The 25,124-nt window shown below is 54.1% G+C and overlaps 1 protein-coding gene across 1 annotated transcript; it reads right to left on the bottom strand.

The window, feature by feature from the left end:
- Nucleotides 1-7,015: 7,015 nt before the first annotated feature.
- On the bottom strand, nt 7,016-23,928 carry CDK18 (cyclin dependent kinase 18). The gene is made up of 15 exons (XM_009272779.2): nt 23,784-23,928; nt 16,234-16,379; nt 15,738-15,863; nt 13,553-13,609; nt 13,194-13,308; nt 12,941-13,035; nt 12,772-12,834; nt 12,243-12,366; nt 12,035-12,155; nt 11,597-11,694; nt 11,141-11,246; nt 10,880-10,922; nt 10,280-10,370; nt 9,866-9,943; nt 7,016-9,537 (listed from the first exon to the last, which is right to left on the bottom strand). The coding sequence occupies exons 1-15, from the start codon at nt 23,905-23,907 to the stop codon at nt 9,503-9,505; spliced, it is 1,422 nt and encodes a 473-aa protein (XP_009271054.1). The 5' UTR covers nt 23,908-23,928; the 3' UTR covers nt 7,016-9,502.
- Nucleotides 23,929-25,124: the final 1,196 nt, after the last annotated feature.

The raw sequence follows: 25,124 nt of genomic DNA on the forward strand, positions 1-25,124 counted from the left end.
GGAGCCCGAGCGCCTCCCCGCCCCCCCAGTATCCCCGCGGGGTTCGCATCGTCTTGCCGAAAGTGGGGCAGCCCCCGGCCGCGACCCCGCTGCGCGGTCCACACCTCACGGCACAAATGACACTAAACTACGGCCACAGCATGAAGCCTGATGCAACAGAGAGCACAGCCAAGCATGGAAGCCCCGAAATCCCCCTTCCCTGCTGCTGACCGTCTCTGCGGTCTCCAAACCCGTAAATAGGTGCAACCGTTCCAGACAAATGCAATTAAAGTTGCCCCTTCTCTGGACGAGAAGCACAAGATGGCTTGGGGAGGGGGGGGGATGTGTGTTTTAAAGTCAGAGCGGTTGATGCTTACGCAAAAGGTCTCCTCTAGAGGATGGATTTATAAATATTTCACCTACTTTAGCTAGGAAAGACTAGCAATTTTTAGAACGCTCTTTCCAGGCAAACCAGAATCGATGGAGCTCAGCCATGACAGAGGGCTGGCTCCAGGCCTGCACACCAGGTCCCTTCCCGTACCAGCGGACCCCGCACATGTACTCACACGTCCTGTGACCCGTGCCTCAGGAATGCTGCTCCGGGGTTCGTAGGTGCTCATTTCCACCTGGACATAGCTTAATGTTTAGCTAATCCAAATTGCATCCGAGTCCTTGTTCTTCCCTGTCTGTGGCATCTGCTGGAGTCTTCCCAGAGCAAGGAGAACAAGATCACGCCCTCCTCCACCAACAAAGTGAACAAAGTGACTGGGGGCAGCAGCAGAGAACAGGTGGGTGATAAACCTGATTGCCCTGAAGGCAGAACCTGCACCTGCACCTGCACCTCAAGCCATTAAGCAATCAAAGAAACAGCTCAGCTGCCTGGAGGGACGGAGCAATGTTGTTATCCTGTTTTACTGATGGGGAAACTGAGGGCCAGAAAGGAACGAAGCAATTTGACACAGAGTGAGTCAATAGCGTGGCCGGAAATCGGGTTTTATCATTACATGATAAACCGTCTTCCTTAATAGCCTGGACGGCAGGATGGAGAGGAGGGGGAGGCTGGTGCACAGGCCTGTGAGCCACAGCCTCAGGCTCTCCCTGCCAGGCAATAACTGGCTTTGAAAGGCCACACCACTGCAGACTACCTCAGCTTCTCTTTCCCCATCCATAAGTGGGGACAAAACAGCACGAGGGAGGAAGGATTGGGACAATAAAGGCCTTTCCATCAAAATGCTGCAGGGATGGTCCATCTCCTGCCCCTCTTTGTCCATACATCTCCTTGTGCATGGAGCTGGAGTTACTTGATGAAACAGCAGATCCTTATCTTCCACACACCGGGTGCCGTGCCCCAAGAAAAGGGCTGATGGGGCTTTACCTGCGGTTCCTCTGGACCACATTCTTGATCTCAATATTGATCTTGGTTCTCCCTTTACCGGACAGGGAGTCAGGAGACCTGCACTCTACTCCTGGCTTCCATTACTGCATCACCATCACTTGATAGCATCAGCTCTCTGGGCCTTGACTTCGCCAACTATAAAATGGCTGAGCAATGCTTTCCCCATCTTTGCAGGTTCACTGCATCCCCTCCCAGGTGAAAAGGCAGCATCCAGGCCCAGAGGTTACAAATGTTAGTACACCCCCTGCCCCAGCTACAACAGCTGACCCCACTTTGCTAAGCAATGGCCTAAATGCCAGTACACTTGCTTCCAGGAATATCGGGCCATTTCATCAGGGATAACACAAATCATGCAAGATATGCTTGCAAATAAGAAACGAAGCGTAGGTGGGTTAGTCAGCATAAGAACACACAGATCCCTTCTGGTTCCACATACTGAAACCCAGATCCTCAGAGGTAGCTCATAAAAATGCAAGCCACAGGACTATGAGTATATGCAATACCAGAATTAGCTTCACGAGGAGGCACTTCAGGCTGTTTTCCAAACTGAAATCAATGTTGTACTTGCAATGAATTAAACACCCACATTTTTGCGCTTGCTGCAAACTGCAAAGTGAAATCATGAATGAAGGAATAGCAGAGCAGCACAATTACAGACAGCAGTGTCAGTCGGTGCGTGCCATTGCTGCCCAAAAAGATCCGACAAGCATTGAGAAACACCTTCCTTTTGCTTCCTGTGCCCTCGCACGTTCTTCCTGGGGTAACAGGAGGCACAGCAGGTTTTTTTCACATTATATCAGTTAATCTTTTCAGCCAGTGGAGCAATTACTTCTTTAACATGACCAGTCCTGCCTTGCAGTGACTACTCAATAGAGCTTCAACCCAGAAGCCAGATTTTGTTCAGATTTGCTGGCATCACTTCTCTTAGCCCAGTCTCAACACAGTGGGGAAATTCTAGTAATAGGTTTTCTAAAGGCTTCCTTGGGGTGGAACCAGCTGAGGCCCCACGGGTGGGCTTGGGACAGCAGGCGCCTGGGGACAGGCTCCTTCCAGGCTTCTGCCAGTGTTTGGGTTGGCAGCTGAGGCCAAGGGCCTGGGGCTGAGATACTGTCGAACAGTTTTCCCCCGTCCCCCTTTTGCCAAGAGACCAGAAAGGGCAAATCTGGGCTGACACCCTCAGAAACCCCAACACATTATCCCAGCAACCACACGTGCCGGTGTGACAGGTCGAAGAGCTGCATGTGCATGTGGAGATGGGAGTACTGATGCCTTTCAACAGCTGTAACTCAGCCCAAAAAACCCACCACCAAGCAAGCTTGAGCAGACAAGAAAATAACCACCCTGAATCACTGAACCTTACTGAGAAAAGATGTGATGCTTCTTACAACACAGGGCAGACTCTCCATATGATGGGTTGAATTATTCTAGGCTGCATGTAAGATGCTCAGCATGGGCCGGGCAGCTGGAACGGCAGCACATGAGAGAGGTGTTCACCTCATGTATTTTGGGGTCAAGAGTTTCAAAACACGCCATGTGGTTTGGAAATCTTGGCTCCACTTCTAGGTCAAATATTAGCCTGAGATCTTGCCCCAGTTATTACAGATCCTGTAACACTTGTCTAAAAGGAGGAAGCGCTCACCTACACGCTTTCCTACCGCCCAACTGAAATAATTCACACACCCACTCCGATTTAGCTGGAATCAATGTGCTTCCTCCTTTACTGCGCTGAAATTGCAGCGGAGGAGGGCAGGCTGCAACGAAACGACCAGGCTGAGCCTCCCGAAATGCACCTGTAATTTAATGACACACAAATAATCTCGTTGAGGGCAGCAGGTATCATCTCCGCTTTGCAGGTAGGCTGAGAGACCCGGGGAGCGATGGGTGACCTGGCTTGAGCTTCCTTGTGAGGCAGGAGGACCCCCCTAAGGGATACTGAGCGGGGAGGTTACGGCTATTTGGGCGGCCGGGAACATCCAGACACCGGTTGGGTCCGCAGGCGGAGGATGCGGGCTGGGGCTGCTCAGCGGCATTCCCCCGGACCCAGCGCCAGCAGCTGCCGCCGCTGCGAGACTGGAGGAATGAGAGCGGCAGATGGAGGAACTGGTTTGGCAAACAGCTTGTTACTGGGGATCTGCCCACGCCAGTGCCTGAACGTGACTCAGGCAGGCTGGGCGCCGGCTGGAGGTGCAGCCCGGGGAGGGGGATGAAGGGCATTGCCCCCTTCCCTAAACCAGCCGCTCACACCGCAGGTCTGGCCCCGAAGATCCCACAGGTCCCCCCGTACCCCATCTCTGGCTCTTCCCAGGTCCCCCGGACCCGGCTGGCCGTAGCTTTTCTTCAGCACTGATGGGCCAGAGGGCAGGAATATGTAAAGGGGATTGCCGTGCTGAATAGGTCTGATCTCGGGGAGATTTTTAGCTGCTAGAGCTCTGGGAAACAGGGCTCCCCTGTCCCTTCTCCAGCTCTGCCCTTCAGTTGCTTTGCAACCACGGGCTGGGCATGTCAGCTCTGTGCTTTATTTGCCTGATAGGCTTATGGCAATATTTGTTTAGGGCCTTAGGACCACAGAAACATGTTCCTATTGCACAGAAGTTTCTCAGGTCTTGTGTTTCAATCCCCTGCAAAGGTCAGGTAGTGGGAAACTCCTTTTGCACTAAGTCTGTGTCTGGGAGTTTACTGCAGCCAGCCGAAAAATGCCCTGCTAGCAGGCGTGAAAACGAAAGGCATCCTGGAGCTGCAGAGAAAGCAGCTGTGGGGAACGACTCTGCGGGAAGGCACAAAGACGGCCCGGCCGGCCCGGCACGCTCCCTGCCGCGGTCCGGCAGCCTGCCTCCCCTGCACGCCCACCACGGAGCAACTCACCGCTCGGGAGCCTGCCAAGGGACCTGCACGCCCGAGACGTCAGTGCTACCTAGCTGAAATTCAAAAACAAAGCGGATCCTTCTCCTACCAAAAAAAGAGAAAAGAGAAAAATTATATCCTGTACAAAACTATCCTGTATTCAATAAAGTTTATTGTCCAATCTTGGCTTTGGAGTGTTCACAATACAGCTGTAATATAAGCCTTAGCAAGGAAATGAGCACATCCACAAAATAGTCCATGTCACATCTGAAATACAAAAATTGAAATATTCTTATAAAACATTCAGACACAAGATTGATAGATGGATACAATCTTTTATTCTTTTTTCTTTTTGTACCTTTCCATTTATTCCCGAAAAACTTTCTATAAAAAAATCATTGCTTCTTTTGGAATAAATCTTTAAAATCATTTCTTTTAAAATGCGTCTTTCATTTGTACAACACTAGTTAAATATATTATTGGTATTCTGCAAATGAATCACACCAGAGAACATTCACAGTATGTGTATCCTGGCCGCTTGGATCTATTTTTCCTGCTGTAGGACAAGCAAGATGCTGAGGATGAAGGAAGGCAATGAAGAAACCAGAAAGTGGGTGTCATAGCGCTTGTGCCCAGACATCGCTAGTGGGGAGCGCTAAGGGGACATCCAAACGCTTTTCTTGCAAGACTGAAGCGTACAGAGACAGGACAGCGGTGCGGCATGGCTGGGGCAGCACGGTCAGGCAGAGAGCCACAACTTCTGGCGGGTGAGATCGTGTCACTTTTAACCTCATGTATTATTTCAGGATCGAGACCTGATGGCCCTTGCAGGACCCGCTCAGCCATCGCTGGCTCCGTGCTCTGAGCAAACCTGGGCTTGCGTGGCTGCAAGACATGGGATTTACGCTGGTGAAAGCAGAGGTTGGCCACGCAAGGCCAGGCAGGCTCTCAGCCCCAGGTCCGGTCCCTTCCCCGTGCCCTGGGACACACACACTAAACCTTTTACGTTACTCAGTCCAGCGGGTTAGACTCTTTCTCTAATGCTTTCCCACCTGCCTGTTCCTAGCCTGCTCCTGGGAGCTCTGGCCTCCCATTTTATGCTATCCTAATTTCTGGCTGAAGATAAGTCATGGGAAAAAACCAAACAAAACATTTGAGAAGCTTGGGAAAACGGCCTTCTATTTTTTTTTTTTTTTTCATCATGTGTAAGGGAGAGGAAAAAATCCACTTATTTTGTCCTTAGTCTCCAAGATACAATGTAGTTTTGTTATTTAAAATCTGAACATAGATCTGGTGGGAAAACGCCTTTTTTTTTTTTTTTTTTTTCATCATGTGTAAGGGAGAGGAAAAAATCCACTTATTTTGTCCTTAGTCTCCAAGATACAATGTAGTTTTGTTATTTAAAATCTGAACATAGATCTGGCAATGGGTTGGGCCAGGAAAGGCGTGTGCATGTGTGTATGGAGAGGGTGAAATTAAATAGCTCTGCCTGTAAGTTTTATTGTTGTCCCGTAATACAGACCTTGCTTTACACATTATTTACTTACATTTCTTTAACTAGCTATCAGCTGGAGAGATGAAAGAATACAGCCTTTCCTGAGGGCACAGCCAAAACTCCATTTTCCACCAGAACTGGTAAAAAAGAAAATTGCAAGAAGAATGTCTGGAAGACAAAGCAACAGTTTCCTTTTGTCAAAACTCCCCATCTGCGAGGAGTGCCAGCTACTCCGCAAAGCGGTGGATGGGAGAACCCACAAAATGAAAAAAATGCTGGAGAGCCACAGACGTTCCCAGCATTTTCATTAGCGCTACTTTAAAAATCCAGCTTGGGAGCCGGCTGGCGCTCCAAAAGCTGGGGGAAGCCTGCCCGGGGCAGGCAGGGAGCGATGCCATCAGCAGCGGGAGCCCCGCTGCAGATTCCCTCCCCTTGCATGCAGGGAGGAGCGGGGCACCGCTCTGCTCAGGGCTTTTATAAACTGGGGCATCCAAGGGATCTTGGTCCTCGTAAACCCAGCCAGACCCCGCGGTCCTCAGGGGGACCGTGACACTGTCCAGGAGATGGAGAAGGGGGATTTGGCTCCGGGCTCTAATCGCTGCCAACCTGCAGCTCCTTTTCTTTGCAGCTGGGAATGCTTTGGCGGGCGGCGTGCCGTGGGAGATCAGATGCTCGGGGCTCTGCCAGCCGACACGTGCAAGTGCAGCAGCAATGGGAGCTTATAAATCAAACCTTGCTCAGCGGGGCACCAAATATTTACACACACTATCGCCCTCCTGAATAGGAATCAAATATCCACTAAATGCAGTGGAACAAAAGGGGTTATCTTAAATTCGGGCTGTTAGTAGTGCACGGGGCTAATAAGTAATAGTGTCTCCTTTAGGGAGGATTTGTAGGAGGAAAGGCAAAGGCTACGAAAGAATCAACAGCAGCTAACAGGCCCTTTGTCTTTGCTATCTGATCCTGGGTAAAGCAGTCCTGTCTACGCGGTCACTGCTAGGTCTTTTCCTCAACGTTTCTCCCCAGCAGTTTCCGTAGGTGACCTTGACCTTCAGCAGGAATACCTCTCTTATGGGGGGAAAGCTGAGACCACACCGATCTGGTGGTCTGGTATGGCCTGCCTCCGTCCTCCCAGTGTGAAAGCGGGACGGCTCAGCTGGGCACCCTATGCCCCAGCAAGCTTTATGCCCAAGGCAATCTCAGTGCATAGGTATGGTAACACCAAGCAAGAAAACTGCACAAAGACAGGTCAAACGTGTCCTTCCCGAGAGCGGGTAGAGGGTGTTCCTGCTTCCCCTGGTCGAATGGGCTTCCCAAGAGTGGGTAGAGGGTGTTCCTGCTTCCCCTGGTCCAATCTGTGCTCACAGAGCACAGGGGGGGCTCTGCTCCCCCAGGCACGTCAGCACTCTTTGCCCCATGTACCTGAAGGTGCTGCCGCAGGAGCACAGGAGACGCTGCGTCCGTTAGCTGGCCTGCCTGCCGAGCTGCTAATTCCTGACGGGAGCTGGCTGCCCTGGGAAGTGCAAGTCTGCACCACAGATCCCTGCCATGCCAAGGAAATTCCTGTATAAAATGCCTTTGTGAAAGAAAAGATGACAGTGTGAGAGTTCAGACTTACTCCAGCCAACACCTCCCTTTGTGAACCACCCTACTGAAAAGCCCCATGCAGCAGGAGCCGGGTGTAGGAAACCAGGCAAAACACTACCCTGACATCAGGGTGAAATGCGTCACTGGTGGCTGATGGCTATTCATACTCTTCCCTATCAAATGGAAACAATTAATGAACTATTCAGCCTGCTGTATGCTGGACATACCGAGAAGGGAACTGAGCAGGGATGGGCAAACCTCAAACAATGCAGACGTCTGGATGCTTGTCTAGGACAAACCCGAATGAACAGCTTTGGTCTGATGGGGGAAGCTCAGAGGGCGCATTGCATCGAGCACTGGCACAGGGAGGAGTTGCCCCAGCAGCTTTGGGGAGCTCCAGGGTCTCCTCGTTTATCCTCACGCTTTGCATTTTCTGAGGATCACAGAAGAAATGCTGCACAGCAAAGCAGAAAACAGAGCTCTCACTCCTGGCTCAATGGGGAAACAGCGGCATGGAGAGTTACCGTCCCCTGAGCAATGCCTCCCAGGCTGGGAGCGTGACGGGTTAAGACATCAGTATGTCCTGCCGGTCCCAGTGCCAGGTGACAGTCCCAGCGCTTGCCAAGTCCAGAGTCTCCTGGCCACAGCCATGGGCTGGAGGACCGGTGGGCGAGAGGACTAGTCATCCGGGACAGACAAGAAAAGGATGTGAATATTATACAGTAGAGAGACTTCTTGCAACGCTCACACACTTGAAGACGTTTCAGGCTGTTTGCAGGCTGCGGGGGAGAGCTGCAGCAGGGCCTCTTTGCTCAGGATGGATTTGGCACGTTCCTGAAGTGTACAGAGGGGAAAACGCACCAGGAGCAGTCCTCAGCCAGCAAAGCATGCTCAGATCTAAGCACGCACCTCAGTTCCACGGCATCGATCTGAGTCAGGGCTGGTATGATCTGGCGTTGGCTACAAATGTAGAGGCCAGGCGATGAGGTTTGAGGGATGATTTGCTTCTCTCCAGGTCTATTTCTGGTTCCCGCAGCTGAGCTGTGGGAGGTTTGGCACCTCTCCCCCTTCCTCTGGGTAGAACCGCACTGAGGTGGGTGTGTGCAACACTTTGGTACGGAGAGGCTGCACAGCTCGGGCTCTGCCACGTCGCGTGGGGCTCAGCAATGGGATGGGGGAAGATGCGCTCCCGAGACGCTGGCTGGGAACTGTGTCCTGCCCCTTGTGACGATGGCAGAGAGGGTCGTGGGCTGGGGGCGTGCAGCAGGCTCGGCGATGAGAAAGGGGCCGCTCCATCGGTGCCTGGGAAAGGCCGGCTGAAGGGCTCGGCGCAGCCACGGGAGGCAGCACGGAGCCGATGCTAGTTTGGCCCCGCTTCTGCACAGCTCTACCAGCAGGTACCTGCACCCCGGGTGGGCTAAGCCAGCCCTTGCTCTCAGCTCGGAACATCCCTGGGGAGCAGCCAGCTGACCGAATTTGGAAATGCAATGGTGGCAAGGAGGGGGAGATGCTGGGGGAAGCAATGGGAAGCCCCCTCCTCCCAGCTGCTCCATCCTTGTCAGGATTCAGGTACCAAAGATGGGGAGACAAAAAGGGGTTATGTAGGCAGAGGCAAGGGCAAATAAGGGAGGGCTGCCCTGGTTTTTGTGCTTCAGGTGCAGTCTCTCCAGTGCCAGGCTGGTTCATGCCCCCGACTCATAACGGACCTGCAAAGTGTCTCCCCAAGAAACAGGGGGTGCAGAGCAGGTTGTCTGAGTAAAGGTACGTTTTCAGAAATGCCTGCCTGGGCCAAACGCTACGATCCACAGCCCAGCTTTGGAGATACCACCCCCTGCTCACAAAACCTCCCCGTGCCTGGCTCACCCCCTGAGGGCAGCGAGCGGCTCCCTGGGACAGCACACGATCCTGCACTCTGGGCAATGCCCAGGGCAGCTCCTCACTAGAGCACCGGCACAGAGGGTGGCAGCTCACGTCTGATGGGGGCAACATGAAAATAAGAGGGGAAAAAGGCCACAGGTCCATCAACAGCAGCTGCTAGGGGCTGTGGTTGTGGGGACAGGCAGGGGAGAGCCTGCAGCCAAGGGTGCTTCAGCATCGTCCTGCTCGAGTCAGTAATTCTGCGGTGGGTCAGGTGGGAGCGTGTTGCCGTCTCCTTTCTCAGTGCTTTGATCTCCATGGTGACAAGGGGAACACGAGATCCAAGTTTAAAATATACTCTGCCTCCTGTTCTTCCCTCGGGCTGAGGAAGAGAGAGAGAGATGGGTCAGAGAGGTCAGATGGCGAGCAGCACTTTGCAGAGAAGCTGGGCCCTGTGGTGCTCTGGGTTAGGAGGTTACAAGCCCATGGCATTCACAGAGAAGGGAGCTGCACCTCAGGGCACCTAGATGTGACTTTGGTACCACGGTAGGTGACAAGCAAGGATGCCCCAGGGGTAATTTGTGGACTAAAGCAGGAAGCAGGGATCAGGTTTGGCTTTTTCCTATGCGGGACCCCCTGGAGTAACCCCAGTGCCAGCGTAGTCCATGGCACCATCTGGGAGCGGTCAGCATGATTTTCCCCAGTCCTACCTGACTGCTGAAAGGCTGAGCCTCGGTAGCCAGGGTCCTTTTGAAGCTGGATCTCCTTCAGGGAGAAGATGGAGACGTCTAGGCAGAGGGGGCAGAGAGACAGGGGTCAGTCCAGCTGACTGAGCTGGCAGCGGTCTGCAAACCTGGAGCCAGGAGGGACGGCAGTGCCCAAGTGCAGCACTGCACCTCATCAGAGCTTTTCTCTCGCACTCCTACTCCTACTCTACATTGTCCTACCCAAATTGTTTCTTGCTCTCGCAGCCACCAAGCTCCCACCCCACTCTGCTGCAGGAGCACCTCTGAGTGAGCAAAGCCAAGAGGCATCCAAAGAGACCTGGCTGCAAACCACCACCCTCGGGCTGCAAGAAGCTCTTTGCTCCACATCACCCAGGCAAGAGGACAGCGTGCACTTACTGTCAGGCAGGAGATGCACCCGCTCTCCCAGGCTCTTGAAGTAAGCGTGCCGCAGGGCTGCCTCCGCCGAAATCCGGCTTTTGGCTTCGTACTGCACAGAGCCCCAGAGAAAGGCAATTACACACAGTCTGCACGTGCGAGACGGCACAGAGGCCCCAATACAGGGTGCGTGCACATCTGTGCACCTATGCACATGTAAGTGCCCAAGCAATTTCATATGCTCTGTGGGCAACAGCGTGTCCACTGTGCACACCATGGGGGCGTGCAGGCAATTACCAGTGCCATTTGCATGTGCACAAGGGACAGCACAAACTGTCTGTGCTGTGACCACAGGAGCGCACTGGCCACGTCGTACTTATGGATCATCAGGTTTGTGTCCTCTCACTTGTGTGTGAGAGAACACAGGGTGAAGGATGGTTCACCGTCCTTAATGGGAGGTGGTTTGGGATAGCATCTACAAGGCCATAGGTGTAGGGCCATGGCTTATTCTGCAGTCACAGCTCCTTTCCTGCCTGGCTCCAAAATCAGTGTGAGGGCAGCCAGAGTACCTTCACTTCAGCAAATCCCTTTGCCATCCACCTGGACTGCTCTACCACTCACCAGAAGGAGGTTCATCAGCAAGTCAATGCCTTCTGAGTCCAGCCTGAGAGAGGGAGGAAATAAAAAAAAGGAGCATTATTGCACCCAGGAGACACTGCAATAGTCAATGCAAGGGACAAGTGGCATCTGAGACCTCCGGTGCGCAGCTGCATTCAGAAGCTGCCAGCACCACAAGGAGGAAATGAAACTGGTCTCCCCAGGCTCCCGTTTATAACCAGTGCAAGCCCACCGTGCTTTATGTGTCCCTGCTCAAGGAGGTACCTGGGGGCGTGATTTATTAATGGCTGGGCTCGGTACTGCGTGAAATTGTAAGCCTTAAACTCCTCATTGGATGTTATTCCAGGCCAGGTGTCTTCTGTTGGGGTTCCTGGGAGGGGGAGAGAGGGAAACCTGTCATGCTCATTTGGTGCAGAGAGAACAGCCTGACGCATGCGAGGGCCAGCGTCCTGCCCAGGAGAGAGGGCACGAATTTTCCCAGCAGGCTGGGACTCGCCCACGCATCCCACGGGGCAGCCGGTGTGGAGCCCCTCGCCCTCACGCCTCTGCTGACTGCAAGCCTGGAGAGGGGCTGCGGGCAGCCTCTGCCCACGCCTGCCCACGCCGCGGCAAGGCTTTGCCAGCGGGCTCTCTCCAGGCTCCCGAGGCTGCGCCTTGTCACCGCTCCTGCAGTCAGCCACTGCCCTCGCGTGGGGATTTGGGAGACAGCAGAAGACTCACCGAGCAGCCTGAAGATCAAATGCAGCTCTTCTTTCACCGTGGAGCCGGGGAACATGGGCCGTCCGGTGACCATCTCGTAGTGGATGCACCCAACACCCCTAGAGCAGCAGAAGAAGCCCTGGGATTAGTGAGGGAGAAGCCCTGTGGACACCCCACCGCCCCTTGGCCAGGGCTGAGGTTCCTGGAGAGGGAGATCAGCTCCAGGAGCTGTCCCCCTTCTCTGCTACAGGTAACCATTCGCCCCTGATGCGGACAGTGTGCTCCAAAGAGCCTGAGCCCCAGGGGACACAGAAAACAGCATGGCCTCTGGGAGAGCCCACCACCCTCTGGTGTAACCAACACTGTGGGCATGTATGGTACTGCACTGGCAGACGGATGGAAATGCCCGACCCACCGTCTCGGAGACCCCGGGAAGCTCAGTTTGGAGCCGTGACTCACCACATGTCGATGGGTGTGGAATATTCGGTAGATCCCAGCAGGACATCGGGGGGCCGGTACCACAGCGTGACCACTTCATTGGAATATGTTTTTGTAGGGACTGACTTGGCTCTGGCTAGTCCTGAGGATGAAAGGGATGGGCATCAAGGAGCTGCACCTAGCTGCACCTCCTTGCAATGCTACATCTTCCCCAGAGAGGCCCACCTACCGAAGTCAGCCAGCTTGAGCTCTCCTCTCTCGTTGATGAGCAGGTTCTGGGGTTTGAGGTCTCGGTGCAGGATCTTTCTCCCATGACAGTAAGCCAGACCACGCAGCAGCTGGAACATGAAGATCTGTGGGGAGGTGAAGGGGTTTGCATTTAGCACAGGGACACGGGCACCAAAAGTGAGTCTGTCTCAAGGGTTCTCAAACTCACGGCCAGGAAAGCCCCCCTGAAGCTGGCCTGGGGTGACATGCACTGTAGACAAGCGTTCAAGCCCGTCACCAGCAATCCAGAAAATGGGGCAACCAAAGTCTGCATGTACAGTAATTTTATTTACACTGGCAGTGACTGGAGAAAAGCCGGTGGAGCATCAGAGCAGGCTGAAAAAGGTCAAAGAAGAGTAAGAAGGCTGAACTGAAGAGAGAAGGGGTATTCAGCCTCACTCAGCCCTGCAACACCCTGGACTGCACTCACGGTGAGCTCCCCACGTGCGGGGAAAGGCAAGGGTACAGGGTCCCAGGCAGCACCGTCTTACCTTCACATTGTGCACGCTCATCAGGTTCCCACAGTTATCGAGGTACTGTTTGAGGTCATTGTCCTGCAACGGGAAGCACACGTCAGCCTGTCCTTCCCTCGGTCCCCATCACCCACCCGCAGAAATGCAGCCGTCCCCCCGTTCCCGCAGAAAGCCCCCCCAGACCCACCAGGTACTCGAAGACGAGGGTGAGGGAGCGCTCCGTGTGGATGATGTCGTGCAGGGTCACGATGTTGGCATGTTTCAGGTTCTTCAGCAGCGACACTGCAAGGAGAGGACGTGGCAGGTTGGGGCAGCAGAATCTGGGCACTGTGCGGGACTGCAGGTATATACGTCCACCTGCACCCCCCGTCCCAAATCCGCCTGTGACCTGGCATTGCGCATGAGGGACTGCGATGGGGAAAAGCCCCTCCTGTCCTCACCTTCCCGTATGGCCGTGCAAGGTGCCCCCTCCTCGTGCTCCAGGCGGATTTCCTTCAGGGCAACAAGGTTTTCGGTCAGCTTGCTGCGTCCCTTGAAGACAGTGGCGTAAGTGCCCTGCGGGGACAGAGAAAACACAAGCCATGCAGACCATTTATTAGGGTGGCACAACACTGATATACTCCATAATGTTTGCAGGAAGGCTCATTTGAAGCTAGAGGGCCAAGTCTGCAGTCCACAGAAAGACCTGGTCTAAAAATTGTTAGGTATTGAAGACATTTGGCTACAGTCTGCCCTTTGCACTTCAAGCTGCCCTTCTAACTTAATTTAAATCCTTACAGGTGTTTCATAGTCTACTCACCTCTCCCAGTTTATCCAGTTTAACATAAGTTTCCAGCTTCCCGAACCCGATATCTGACTGTAAGAGAGAAAGGAAAACATCACTGGGGGAGATCTCATCCAGGGATGGCTTCACCTCCTGGGGGGGAAGGTCAAGGACACTGGACAGTAACAGCTTTGGGGGCAGACCAATCAAGGCAGGTGTTTGCATGCAGCAGCCCAGCTGATCTAAGTACATAAAGTCTATTACTTTCCTGGAAAAGCAGTGCAGGTGACCAGGCAATCAATCACAAAACCCTCACAACCCACTGGCTTGTTCAAGCGAAATGGATGGCACCTGCACCCCGTACCCCAGGGCAGCCGCAGCCTGCACGACTGCCCCTTCCCGCTGCCACCGCTGCAATTCCCTTCTCCTCTCACCCACCACCCTGACCCGACACCAGCAGTGGCCGAGTCGAACAGGAGCTGTGATTTGCAAAGAGCCGATGCCTTGTCTACCAGAGAAGCCTCATGGGATCCTGCTGCTGATGCCCAGCCCTTTCCTTGAGTGCTTTCCTCCATCCTGGTCTTTACCGTGACTCCGTTCATTTCTCTGAGTGCTGTTCAAATCAAGCATGAAAGGGACATTTTCCCATTTGGAACAGTAACTCTTTAACATATCGCTGAGACCTGCTCTCGTGTACCCAGTGCAAGAAGGGCAACCACTGCAAGGCCACAGATTTAGGTGTCGCTCCTAGCAGACCCCTGAAATTGCAGTTTTCTGTGGGGACAGAGACACCTCCTCGGTTAGTTGGGATTATCTGTGTGCCAGAGCAGGGGATGGTTCCCAGCACAACAGGGCCCAAGGCCCAGGGCAAATCATTGCTCCTTAAGCTTAACAAACCGGTGTCATTCTCCCACAAAATATGTTTGCATTGGTGTAGTCCCAGGCCAGCAGCCAGCTCTGACGCCGGCCCAGCTAAAGGCCCCCCAAACCCAGCAGCGCTGCCCCCTCTCCTGAGCCAAGGGCTCATGCCATCCCGCTCGCCATCAGCAGATGGAGCTGGACGGACAGCTGTCAATCAGCAGGCAAAGACACGGGCTGTGCAGGGAAAGGGTCCCGGGGGGAGGGCACTGAAGGAGCCCCTCGCACTGTGCCCAGGGCTCTGCCTGGAGAACCAGCAGCCCCAGGTCTGGGGTGCTCTTGCAGCCTCCCCTGCTCACCAGATCTGCCCCACGGGAAGGCTTTTTCCTTGCAACAGGCACCGACCAGACCACCAAGCTCTCACAAGCTGCCACACACAGCGGGGAAGCTGCTTTCTTGCTCACACAGGCTGGATTTGGACCGGCAAATCCCAGGGGAACATAGTGGATTTTTCACTCCATGTGTCCCGAGCAGGGAAATGAAGTGCCTGCTGCAATTTGAGGTGCTGTACACCCCCCAGAGCCATACTGCGAGTTTTGCAGAGGCATGCCTTATTCATGGAGGGGACCATGAATATTAATGGCACGTTGCTCTGGCTGTGTCTATTTTATTGATTAGACAGAACAGGCAGGTAAACGCAAGCTCTCCTTTTCTCCCCCCTCCCCCTGAATAGGCATGCCAGATCTGAAGACGCCTGCTGAGACCTCGCTGTTGTATCTGTATAGCACTGAGCACTCCCGGGCAGCAGGACACATGCTTGCACATTTGTAAACAAGGCACCTGGTTTTTGCTCCTACATATGCTGATGCTCTGCAGTAAAGAAACTGAAATGCCAACACTAATGCAAAGGTTAATTCATTATTTATCGGCATTTGCATTTCAACTAGCAGAGGCTCCAGCACTTGCTAAACCGCAGGAGGCTTTCCACCTCCTCCCATTTGGAAGGAGCCAGGACAAGAGGAAAGTCAGGTATGTGCAGAGGTGAGTGAAGGAATGTGCAGGCCTGGGGATTTGCACAGCAGGATGCAGATGTGCATGTGTAGGAGTGACACGGGGAAGAGATGCATATGTGCATGGTGGGGCGAATGTGTGCTGCTGGGAGTGTGCAGAAAGGGATTTGCATGGGCAGGGATGTGGGGGTGTGTGTATCTCCACGACACACAGGGGGTACGAGGGAGCTTGCACAGCAGGGCATGACTGCATGGGTGGGTGGCAATCAGCACATGCATCTGATGGCTGGGACTTGTACGCATGAAGTGAGATTCTGTGCCCGGCACTGCTCGCTCTGCACAGTGAGACTTACGAGGGAAGCCCGTCGGGACATCCTGCTGAGGGGCTTGGGGAACTCTGGGCTCTCCATCTGCAGCTTCTGCAAGAACTCGGGGGGCAGGCGGATGTCCATGGGCAGGGAGAGACGCTTGCTGACATCCTGCGGAGAGGGCCAGAAAGGCGGGTGATGAATGCATCTGATGAAAGGAGGGCTGTACAGAGATATTCAAGGGAAGTGCTCTCTAACCAGAGCTGATATTAACGCCGAAGCAATGGGTGCAGCATCTGCAGGACCCTTAGTCAAAGGAAAAGGGAAGGTGTGTGTGCATATGCGTGTGCATGGGGATATGCACTGGGCTTTGTCAGGTACCATGGGAGTCATGCTGAGTGCACCCAAAAGGACGTCAGGGCTTGTGTCTGAGACTGCCAGGTCCCCACGAACCAAACACCGGCTCTTCCAGCCAGCAGGCAGGTGACAACCAGAACTTGCCACGTCCCTTCTGCCCGCCCCAGCCTGCAGCAGTACTTGCCTCCATGGAAAAACGGCGCTGGTTGTTGTTGCGGTAGCGCACGGCCATCGGGGACTGGCCTTCCACCTCGGAGGGGGAGATGGGGCTGGTGTCTGCTCGGAATTCCCTGCCCAGGTGTCCCAGCTGCAGGTGCCCTTGAGCCAGGTCTGAGGACAAAGAGAAAGGCGAGTGAGCTGCTGGAGTAGTAGCAGAAGTGCCAAGGCCCAAGGCACCTGCTTTGGAGAAAAGAGAGTGAGAGCAGGGCAGGGAGGTCCAGAGATGCTCTGGGGCCATGGGAAAGTCTTCTTCCTTCTCTATATCCAGCAGGCAGAGGGAATACCTGCTTTTTGCTCCAGACTCCTGGTGCATCGCCACCCACACAGCTCTGCTCAGCAGCACCCCCAAAGCGCCCTCATGCAGCCCCCTGCAATGAAGGTGTCTTTTGACAGACAGGGAGGGGGATGCAGAGGGGGGAACTGCTTCACACCCAAGGCCACCCAGATCTCCCACGTCCCAATCCAGTGCTCAATCCGCCAGGCAGCACTGCCAAGCAGCTCACCCCTCTGCAGCAGCACCATGGGGTTTTGCACGGGTGAGTATTCATCTTAACCACCCAGCCTTATCTTCACTAACGTCACATTAGACAAAACACGATTTGCACTTTAGGAGCACCTAGGCGCCTGACCGTGGCTCTGGATCCCTCTGTGCTAGGTCTGTACAAAAGCAAAACAGAAAGACAGCCCTGCCTCTGGGGAGCTTACAAGCACACATACCTAATCTGCCTCAAGAACCTCCAAAACTAACAGACACCAGGGTACTTTCCTCCAAGGATGTGACCGTTTCTCAGAAGGTGTTTGGGATTAAAGGCTGAAGAGTCACTTATTGCGAAACAAAACACTCCAGGCTTTCCTGCCCCAACCAGATGCACTTAGCCAGACACACAGTCCTGAGAAGCACAAAAGCTCTCTTGAAAACCAAAGCAGCTCAGAAAAATAACTCTTCTCTTGGGACTCCAGGTGTGAAGCCTCACCCAGCCCAAGAAACCCTGAAAGGAGCAAGAAATCAGAACAAAATAAGCCATTGAGCTCCCTCTGGTCTCCAGTTTGAGGCTTGCACTTAAACCTCCTCACTCTGTAATTAACAGCTGGTTGGCAGGAATATTCTGGCACGCATAGACCCAGACAGCGGCACAGCAAAACACTGACGAGTTCAACGCAGGTCGCCTGGACCCCAGCGAAGGGGATTCCCCCAATTCACATGGATGCTCTTTCCAAGGGGCTGTTCAGAAGGAAGCAGCACTAACTGGGTGTGCTGGGATGGAGGAGAACCACCTCGCCAAGGGAGGGATGCATCTCCCTCTGAAAAGGTGTGGGGCCAAGCAGGGACGACCGTTTTGTCCCCTTCCCGGTGGCCATACAGCTCTCTCCCTTCTCGTCTGAACTTTGCAGCTACTCTCCAAGTTAGCAAGGCCTCCAGGGTCCAAGGATCCTGCCATAAAGCATTGGTGTCCTCCATGCATCCAGGCACCCTGCAGTTATTTCCCCAGAACAAGGAGGAACATTGCAGGAGGGAAACTCCCCAGGGAGGACCTGTGATGTCCCAGGCTGAGCCACCGAGCCCTGCCCCTTGCCAAGCCCCTTCCCTGAGCTGCACAGAGACAATCCCCTGCTATGCCCAATGCAGATTTCAGCTCACTGATCCCAGTGTGCTCAGGCAGCCAGCAATGATCTCATTGCTGAAGACTGGAGAGGGAGGGCTGGCTTTCACGGGGTGGTGAGCAGGGCTGGGACCTGGCTGCAGTTTGCTCATCTGACGGATGAGAGGTGGCAGGCAAGTGACCTGGGAAAAGATGCGGTTTCGTGCCATGGTCACTGGGGGACCAGGGACCTGCGAGCTAAGGGATGCAAGGTGTCCTTGATAGACAGCCCGCACCTAAGGGATGGGTTCAGCCCATGCCACTGGGCCCGGGAGCATCTGAAACACTGCCAGGAGTTTTTGGGTGGACAGGCAAGAACAAGGCACAGAGTCACCCCTTCTCCCAGGACCGCTGCGGGACTCTGGTCCCCGTCCCTTTCTGGCCATCTGTCTGTGCAGGAACAGTTAGGCAACTTACCCTGAATTAACCACAGGTATAAAATTAACACGGATCAATTAAATTGAATCAAATCTTTTTAACTTGCTCACTTCCTAAGCAAATTATCTGAAAAAAAACCAAAGGCCATTTAAAATCTGACAGGATGGAGTTCAACTAATCCACTTTAAATGATAGTCTGGGTGAATTTGTGCTGGTTCCCATAGGTAAACAAGCCCAAAGACTTGGTAAAAGATGCAGCCTGTCCCCAAAATGTGCAAACCAGCAGCACTGTCACTCTGAACCAGCAGCCCATCAGGTAGGTTAGTGCCAATCTCTCCTCATCTACAAGAGCATCAGACAAAGCCAGAGGTAAGATGACAACCTGGGCATTCTAGTGCATGCAAAGGGGAATGGGCTACGCAAAAGATGTGAACTACCACATGATGGGAAAAGCATGTAAAAATACACAGACGACTTGCAGAGATGAGGGGGAAGGTGTTTTGGCTGCCCTGGGGCCAGAGAGGGCAGGCGAGATTTGCCAGCCCAGTCCATCCTGCACCACTGCGAGGTGCCCACAGCACCCGGGGATACCCAGTCCTGCAGAGATGCTCTCGCAGGGCTGGGGTTGCCCCCGGGCTTGGAGGACCTTGCCGGGTGCTCGTGGGAGAAGACGTGAAGCTGTGAGCGTGCAAACCTGAGGGCCTGTTTGATTCTGCTTGGCATTTCATGTAGATGACAGCGAGCCCTGACACTCTGCAAATAATAAGGCTGCATGGGATATCAAAGCAAATTAAAGTGAGACCGCAGACACGGCGGCTGCCTTTGACGAGCCTCCCACCTTTTTTTATAAATATATTTAAACATTGCCTCTGCCCAAACAAGCTTTGATCTCCCAAGGAAGGGGGCCAGAACCCTTCACTGCTTGCCTGACTTACAACTTTTAATTACTTTGCTAAGTGTGAACTCTCTTCTCAAAGCTCTGTTATACTCATGAGGCAGGGCTGCACTCAGGTCTTGGATTATTCATCCTCCTTCCTCCACCTCATCATCACTTCTTGCACCCCAAAGGCCAGATCTGGCTCTGATTTATGCCACTGCAAACTGGGAGTTATGCAGGCTTTGCAGCCTGAACACCGAGACCTTATTTGGCCTCGCAGGACAGACCAGGCTGTAGCTGTTGTGGGGCAAAGCCTTGGCGTAGATAGGAGCTGTTGCTGAATGCCACCAGCTCTTATCAAAGCAAATGGGAGACACCAAGACCTGATACCTCTGAAAATCTGGAGTATGGAGAGAAATGTGTGACTGGGGAAGCCCAGGAGGAAAGGAAGGAGCCTCCTTGCCTTCAGCCTTAATGTGAGGCTGGAGCAGCCATGGAGAAGGTTCCCCATCTCTGAGGATGTGGAGACGGTGCTAGCCTTTGTCAAGGATAGCAGATATTGCACAGAGCCCAGCCTGGGCTCTCCTTCGCCCAGGGGCTTTCTTCCACCTCTGCCTCTGCAGCTGAGCAGCCGCTGCGGCCGAGGGAAGGCTGTGCTGCCCACGGGAGGGATGCACGGCAGGGCGGAGGGGCATCAGACGCCCCAATTCAGGCTGTGAGTGAATTAGGCACCCCCTTTCCCTCTCTGCATTGTCAGACTCCATCAAGGTGACATTGCCCGTGACGGGATGTGTCCAGGCTGGAAAGCTGTTTGCTTTTCCATTTGCCAGCTCTGCTTCTCTCAGGCCTCGTTTTATCAGCCTCTGTGGGTGAGGTCATGAGAATTACGGGATGGAGAGGACAGAATTGGGGATTTCCCAGGGCACCACCAACAGACGAGGCAGGTTTCTACCCATGAGAAGGCCTTGCCTTGTCCTGTTGCCAGAGGCAGAGCAGCTCTACACGTGCTTTTGGAGCATCTAATGAAAAGGTTCTTCTGGCCTCTGCATCACCCTCCTCCCAGGACAGGTGGAACCACTCACAGCCACCGAAGTGTAGGATTTGCAGACTGCCGTGACCTGTGAATGCTGATAACCTGTGATTTCTGATGCTGGAGGGAAAATAAAAACTGCAAGCAATTCCCTGAGGAGCTGTGTGAGGTGATGAAAGAAAAAATGATGTGCTGATCTCTGCTGTGATTAGCACTCTTTTCTGGAGCGAGTGATCACAGTGCATGAACTGTCACGGGTCATCTGTTCACCAGGAGAGAAGAGATCTCTGCAGGCAAGCCTGCCTGCCATGCAGACGGCAGAGACAGCCCCAGGGGCACGTTCAGAGATCCTGAGCAAGGAAGGTGAAACCTGAAGCAAAGCTTTTCCCTGTTTCATGGGGAAAAGAAGCAGCACAAGAGTGACTGCTACGGGTCTAATCTCAGCTCTGCTACCAGCTTTCTGCACTACTTTAGCAAAGTCATTTTGTCTCTTTGCACCTTGATTTCTCCATCTGTAAAACAGAGGAGACCAACACCTCAGAGAGAACTGCTGCTTCCCTAAAGTCAGAGCCCTCTCCAGACCAGGCACCTCCCACAAGGCAGCTCCTCACCACCAAACCCTGCAGAAGAGCAACTTGCACATAAACATCCTTCTCAACCCCTCCAGCACCACCAAAACGATCCTGTCCCCCTACACATCTGAAGCATCACATTCCCACACCATGCCTCCTCACCTCAGGGTGCCGGGGCTCGTGCCTCCGCCAGCTCTGCCCCCCGGCACTGGTGCCTCCACCTTCCCCCTGCCGAGCCCCCACCAAGTCCTCTGGGCACAGGGCTGTGGGCAAAGAGCTCCCAGCCACGAGGGGTTTATTAAATGGCCGGAGAGATGCCTCAGACAAATGTGGTTGTCAGGGCTCTTCATAAACAACAGCCGCAGCCTGCAGGAGACGGAGATTAAGGGCACTGTGGAGGTGACTTCTCGGGGTTGTTTACAATCCCCAAGGGAAACTTAATCAAGAGATCTCGGGCAGGAGGGAGCGGGCTCGGGGTGGGGGGTACGGCGGGGGCAGCGTGTTTTGCCTGTCTTGCGTGGGAGAGGGCTTGGGTGCAAACTGGGAACCATGCACCAGGGAGCAGGGGGCACCAGGGGGGAAAGCTGTGGCAGGGGGCCAGCACGTGCTGCATCCAGGCAGGGAGGGACGTACCGACCGGTGGGGGCTGGCACCGGGGTGTCCCGTAGCGGCACATGAGGAGCCGTACCCCACGGGGTGAAGCTTGGCAGACCCCGAGCCCCTGATGCATTCCCGAGTCCAGGCAGGAGCATCTCCTAATCATACCATGTCACAGTCTAGTACTGGTCCAGCCGCTACCCACGGGGTCGGGAACACCCTCGGTCCTGGTCCCAGGCTCAGTCTGCTCTGACTTTGCTCTTATTCTTTCCTGGCTACCTGTCCTGGTTTTGGCTGGGCTAGAGTTAATTTTCTTCCTAGTAGCTGGTACAGTGCTGTGTTTTGGATTTAGTATGAGAATAATGTAGATAACACACCGATGTTTTAGTTGTTGCTAGGTAAAGCTTACACTAGTCAAGGACCTTTCAGCTTCCCATGCTCTACCGACTGAGAAGGCTGGAGGTGCACAAGAAGCTGGGAGGGGGCACAGCCAGGACACTGACCCAAACTGGCCAGAGGGACATTCCATACCATGGGACGTCATACTCAGTACATAAACTGGGAGGGGGGGTAAAGCTGGCCGGGGGGGAGGCACTGCTCGGGGACTGGCTGGGCATCGGTCGGCAGGTGGTGAGCAATTGCATCGTGTATCACTTGCTTTGCATATTCTATTATCATTATTTTAGTTTACTTCAATTATTAAACTGTCTTTATCAACCCACAAGTTTGCTCACTTCTACTCTTCTGTTTCTCTCCCCCAGCCCAGCAGGGGCAGGGGAGTGAGCGAGCGGCTGTGTGGTGCTCTGTTGCCTCACTTTTACTCTTCCAATTCTCTCCCCCATCCCACCGGGTGGGGGGGAGTGAGTGAGCGGCTGCGTGGTGCTCAGTTGCCGGCTGAGGTTAAACCACGACACTACCTCAGGAGCAAGACCAAAAGCAGGGGGGGATAGGCAGATGCTGCATGCACTGGTTTGCCATTCAAGGGCAAAGGAAGAACCATGACCAGCAGAAGAACGGGGAAATCACCTCTCCGACAAAGCCTCGGTTTGCATGGCGGAGATAACGAGCCCAGGCTCAGACATCCCAGAGCAGAGGTCCCCCAAGGAAGGCAACAGCAGCAGCAGCTGTCAGTGCCCAGGACTTCCTTAGCCTTGCACCATTTTATCCCCACAGCTTCTGCACATCTAATTAAGGGCTCAAGTCTAATTATAGCCCTCACTGCTTGCTAGGGTGTGAGGGGAGGTGTGTGCAGGGGGGGGAGCAGGGAAGGAGGCCGTGAAGGGATGCTGTTCAGGACAGCCTGGGTGTCTGGAGGGATAAGAAGAGTGTCAGGAGCTGCAGGAGTGAGGAAAGCCAGCTCTAAATTAGGTTACTGCATCTCTTCTTTCAAGCAGGTTAGCTGGCAGAGAGACGATCCCTCCCTGCTGGGGCACGTGGGAGTGCCAGGCAATTACATCACGGCCTCAGCCCCTGCTTGCAGCAAAAGTTTCTAGCAATTGTGGCTGCAGGGTGAGGAGGAAAAAAGCTTGAACGTGACCTGAGTGGAGCTGAGGGTACCGACACGTGAACGGGCTGGCCTGTGGCAAAGCGAGTTGTTTTGCTAGGAGGCAGCAGCAAACGCATGACGTTATCGCCAGGAGCGGTTCAGCCTTGCACCCGCAGCAGCGAATTTACCCCTGGATGAATCAAGTCTAACTTTATCAGGTTTCCAAACGCCTGCCTGTCAGCGGCTCCGCCTGCTTGTCCATGCACAGCCGCCTCAACGGGATCTGCTCCCAGTTTATGCCTCAAGCACTGCCTCTCCCTTGATATGCCCGTAGCCGGAGACAGCAGAGCCTGCCCCAGCCTGCAGCGAGGCGGCTGCTCTGTTTGCAGAAGGGATGTGCCCCATTCTGCTCGTGGAGGTGTTAACCCTAAACCTCCCTGCTCCCTGGGACCTTGAAAACTGCACCCCAGGAGAAGGCTGTGGGTCCGGGAGCAAAGGATGGTTCAGCGAGCCCCAGATGCTCCCCTGAACAGAGAGAACAGCGCCTTTGGCTTGGTGGAAGTGTCGGCCTGTAGCCTGGGAGAGGGCTCAAACACCACTGTCACTTTTGGGCAGGCAGAAGGGGATCCCACGCTTTCACACTCTCTACCTTAACCACAGATGTGTTATTCCTCTCTGTTTTGTGCAAATACCTTTCCCTCCTATAAGGCTTTCCTTATGCAAGTATAAATCTCTCTTCAGATCAGATTTAATGACAAGGTGTTATTAATCTTGCTGGATAGATGGGGAAAGCAACACCGACAAAGGGGCAGTAACTTTCCACACGTCAACACACCCAGAGAAAGGCCGGGGGGGCTGGAGTGGAGATGCTTGCTGGCAGCGCTGACCTCAGGTGCTCCTGACCAGCCCCAGCACCGTGGCAGGGGGCTCCTTACCTTCATTCCTCCGGTTGTTGAGCTGGTTGAACTGCTCCGTGAACTCCGTCAGTGACTCCTCGATGGTCTCTGTCCGAGGAACCGAGAGTGAAAACCTCCGCTTGAAGTTTTTCATCTTGTTCATTTTACCTTGTGCTGCGAGGGATGGCAGAGCCCTGCGGGGAAGGGGAGAGAGCAGGCTGAGAGGGCTGGACGATGCACGGGACGGCCCCCCAGCCCCCCAGCTCCTGCTTCTTGGGGCTGGCGGCACCCCGACTCGAATTCCCCCTGCTGGGGATCTTCAGGGATCCCCGGGGACATCCTCTTCTCCAAGGCACCGCTGCTGTGTCAGAGCAAAAGAGGAGCCACGTGGTCACCAGGGGAACCAGGTTCCTCATGAATTTAAGAGCTGACTGTGGTCAAGAGGTGCAGGGGGCTTTTTCTGAGCTAGTTACCAGAGATGAGCCCAGAGCAGGGGCTGTGCACACCGAATCACAAGAACCAACACAGGCTGTGCCTTACAGCATCCTTGGAACAGGAATGCAGGGATTCCTTGGATCAGGGAAAAGCAGGGTAGAAACAGAAGGAAAGCAAGAAAGAGTAAAGAGTGACGGAAAAGATTCAATACCACACTCATCCCTGTACAAGGAGGCATCCCTCCCCCAGCAGTTTGGTCTCTGCTTTGCCCTTGCAAGAAAGACTTCCTGAGCCAGCAGCAAAATGCCAAGTGGAGCCAGTACCGGCTGGGGGGATCCCCGAGAGCCACAGCAAGGGGAGATGCTTCGAGCTCACAGCTTGCTCACAAGCTCTTGAATGACTCATCCTGTACAGGCATTAGAATCACCTTAGCCAGGGATCCAATTAAAGCAATAAAACTCTTAAACAAAGTAAACCCTCAAGGGGCACAGGGCAAAGCGTGCCGAGTCTGAGCAGCCACACGAGCAGGCTGAGGGAGCTTGTTCTGGGCGTCTCGGAGCCACACGCTGCTTTGCCTTTCCTACTTTGGCTCTTGCCAGGCCCGTCTGTAGCTCAGCAGCGCAGATGGGACCGGGCTGCAAGAGCTGTCTGTGCGTGGTTTGGTCTTTAGCACCAGCCCCACTGCACTCAGGCGTCATTCCTCCTGCTGAGCACAGGCCTAGCAAACAGCCAATGCGCCTTGCTCCCTGGACCCGTAGACATCAGTGTCTCACCCCCAACCAGCCACAGCTCTGCCCCTTCCAGTCCCAGGCCCCAGGAGGTTTGGGTCTGTCCCTCTCCCCTTCCCAGCCTGATCAGCGTAGGGCTGCTTCTCCACCAGCCTTTACAGTCTCAACCCTCTAACCTGTCTGGCGGGGGATCTTCCATTAACAGCACTGGACTCCT

This window comes from Aptenodytes forsteri, unplaced genomic scaffold (genome assembly GCF_000699145.1).
Source record: "Aptenodytes forsteri isolate BGI_AS27 unplaced genomic scaffold, ASM69914v1 Scaffold142, whole genome shotgun sequence".
NCBI lineage: Eukaryota > Metazoa > Chordata > Aves > Sphenisciformes > Spheniscidae > Aptenodytes > Aptenodytes forsteri.

What these genes read in the sequence shown, in the direction of transcription:
- CDK18 (XM_009272779.2), bottom strand. Translation starts at nt 23,907, where the DNA reads ATGAACAAGATGAAAAACTTCAAGCGGAGGTTTTCACTCTCGGTTCCT. An exon ending in AGCGCCGTTTTTCCATGGAG is followed by an intron (nt 15,864 to 16,233) that starts GCAAGTACTGCT and finishes CCCTCTCCGCAG; the next exon opens with GATGTCAGCAAGCGTCTCTC. An exon ending in TGCTGATGAACCTCCTTCTG is followed by an intron (nt 10,371 to 10,879) that starts GTGAGTGGTAGA and finishes GGCTCTGTGCAG; the next exon opens with TACGAAGCCAAAAGCCGGAT.